The following is a 2,164-nucleotide window of genomic DNA, read 5'->3' as shown; positions in this document are numbered from 1 at the left end:
AAACAGTGATTAGCTGCTTTACTTTCTGATTCACAGCCATTTATGTTACTCAATTCAGTGTTCTGTGCCTATATATAAATATCCCTGTCTTTTTAATCTGTTTCACCCACCATGTTCGTACACAATACTTACAGTTATTTTTTGTACCGCACAATTGACATCTTAGTGAGTGGACAACATTAATCAAGGACAACATTAATCCAAGAATTAATAACCCAGTACATAGAAGTTTTGAGCATAAAACGATAGTTGATAGCTTTGTGTAACTTCATAGGACTGTAAATTGTTTTATTTATAAAATCTCAATTATTTAATGATGCATCACTGGGAACACAAACTGTAAATATCCTTGGACAAGAAACAATGCTCAGTGCAATGATAATAACATCATTCAAAGAAAAAAATAATATACTTTATTCTTTTAAAACACTTGGTGTGCTAGTAATTATTTTGAAGTGATAATCAAAACAGATGAATCTGTCACGGTTCAGGGTCCTTGTGACCCAGCACTTTTGAGCCTTTTGTATTTTATATTATGCCTTATGTTCTGAATCCTTTCTTGTGCTGTTTTGATCATTATAATTATTATTACCCAAAGTTTGTTTATTGCTATTATGGTTTTAGTTCTAAGGGTTTGTTATATGGCTTCCTGTGTTCCATGTCGTGCTTTCTTTGCACCTTTCTGTACTGCGCTTCAGGCCTCTATGTTCTCCCCAGTCTCTGTTAGGTTTACATGTCTAGAGTTCAGATGGTGCGTTTCCTGTTTTACTTTGAAGGTCTGTGTCCCCTGTCAGTGTGTCTAGTTTTGCTTCCCCTGTCTCGTTAAGTCTGATTTTTCCCAGCTGTGTCTCCCTCATGTCTCTCATGTCCCTCGTTTAACCCTCAGTGTATTTAAGCCCTGTGTTTCTCTTTGTCAGAGATGCGATTGCCGTCATGTCTGTGTGCGCGGCCTGCTTAGTTTATTTTTGTACACTCATGTTTAGTTAAGGTCTTCTAGTTTTAAATAAAGCTGCAGTTTTGGAATTTAAGTTTTGTCTCTGTGATTTGAGTTAAAATTTTGGGTCCTTTCCTGCCTCCCTGCACACAGACCATGAAGAAATCCAAACAAGATTGTTTTGGGGTTTTTTTTAAACACTTGACAGACTTACCACTAAAAGTTACTTGCAAACAGTGGTGCTCCTCTTTGACTGTGTCTCCATTACAAAAGTCAGCAAAAGCAGAGATTCCCATATAATCACTCCAGGACCAAGAAGGATTCTGTTAAAGCAAAATAGAATATTATATAAATTCATATTCATAAAAAAAATCAATTGTTTCTCAAAATCTTAGACATCATGCTATTTACCCCTGGACTATTATGGCCTCCAACCCAAAATTCTCCATGATCATGTCCAGCACGCTTCAGCTCTGCTTGAATCTCATAAGCTTGAAAGTCATCATACACAGATGCAAGCTGTCCTCCATGAGAGTGACAGTTATTCTACGATGGAGATAAACAGCATGGAGTGACCAAGAAAATGTAAGATTTATTAATAGGAAAAAAGTCATCCTTGTTACCTGAGCATCGTCCCAGGTCATGTTTTCTGGAACAAAGAGGAGGCACTGACTGTGCATACTCCATCCATCTGGGCAAGATGGATGCCAGGCCCCAAATGAGTCATCTGCAAACAAACAACAAATAAAGAAGAAAGCATGAAACTGAGTCTGCAGTGCAGATTTTCCTTATGTTCAAATTGAATTTTAAAGAAGGAAAAAATAAAATAAATTCATATACTCCAATAACTATACCCACCTTCTGTAGATGGGGGTGCTGGTGGTGTTACCCAAAAGTCTGCATCTACAAGAGTTAAAATGTTTTTTAGTCGCAATTAATTTTTTAGGGTAATAAATGTATTTATTAGTGGATCAAAAAAATATTCTCATTAAAAGACAACTTTTAGATTCACCTGGCACAATTGTTTCCTCTGGAAGAGCTGCAAAGACAGTTTGAACCACAGATATTTTTTAGTGTATCATTGCTGTGGTGTCATTGATTACCTTCTACATTCTACAACATTAAAAAGAAATACAAAATGCAGGTAAATTACAGAAGTGAAGAGATATTAGCAAAATGTAAACTAAGAAATAAAAATGTTACCTAGCATGTCCTTATATACAGTATAAT

At 35.9% G+C, this 2,164-nt stretch overlaps 1 protein-coding gene across 1 annotated transcript in view; it reads right to left on the bottom strand.

The window, feature by feature from the left end:
* Nucleotides 1-1,148: 1,148 nt before the first annotated feature.
* LOC102300933 (lactose-binding lectin l-2-like) overlaps nucleotides 1,149-2,164 on the bottom strand; it is a gene marked incomplete at its 3' end in the record, with an annotated part of 3,323 nt that continues 2,307 nt past the window's right edge. The window contains exons 5-9 of the mRNA XM_005952903.1: nucleotides 1,947-1,973; nucleotides 1,793-1,837; nucleotides 1,558-1,661; nucleotides 1,346-1,480; nucleotides 1,149-1,257 (exon numbers count right to left, since the gene is read on the bottom strand). Coding sequence (XP_005952965.1) covers nucleotides 1,149-1,257; nucleotides 1,346-1,480; nucleotides 1,558-1,661; nucleotides 1,793-1,837; nucleotides 1,947-1,973 — 420 coding nt within the window. The remainder of the gene's footprint in view (nucleotides 1,258-1,345; nucleotides 1,481-1,557; nucleotides 1,662-1,792; nucleotides 1,838-1,946; nucleotides 1,974-2,164) is intronic.

The sequence above is a fragment of the Haplochromis burtoni genome, unplaced genomic scaffold (assembly GCF_018398535.1).
Source record: "Haplochromis burtoni strain Fernald_Lab_line unplaced genomic scaffold, NCSU_Asbu1 Contig_2453, whole genome shotgun sequence".
NCBI classification, from domain to species: Eukaryota; Metazoa; Chordata; class Actinopteri; order Cichliformes; family Cichlidae; genus Haplochromis; species Haplochromis burtoni.
The sequence above is the reverse complement of the archived record's forward strand: the minus strand, read 5'-3'. Positions and strand labels throughout refer to the sequence as shown.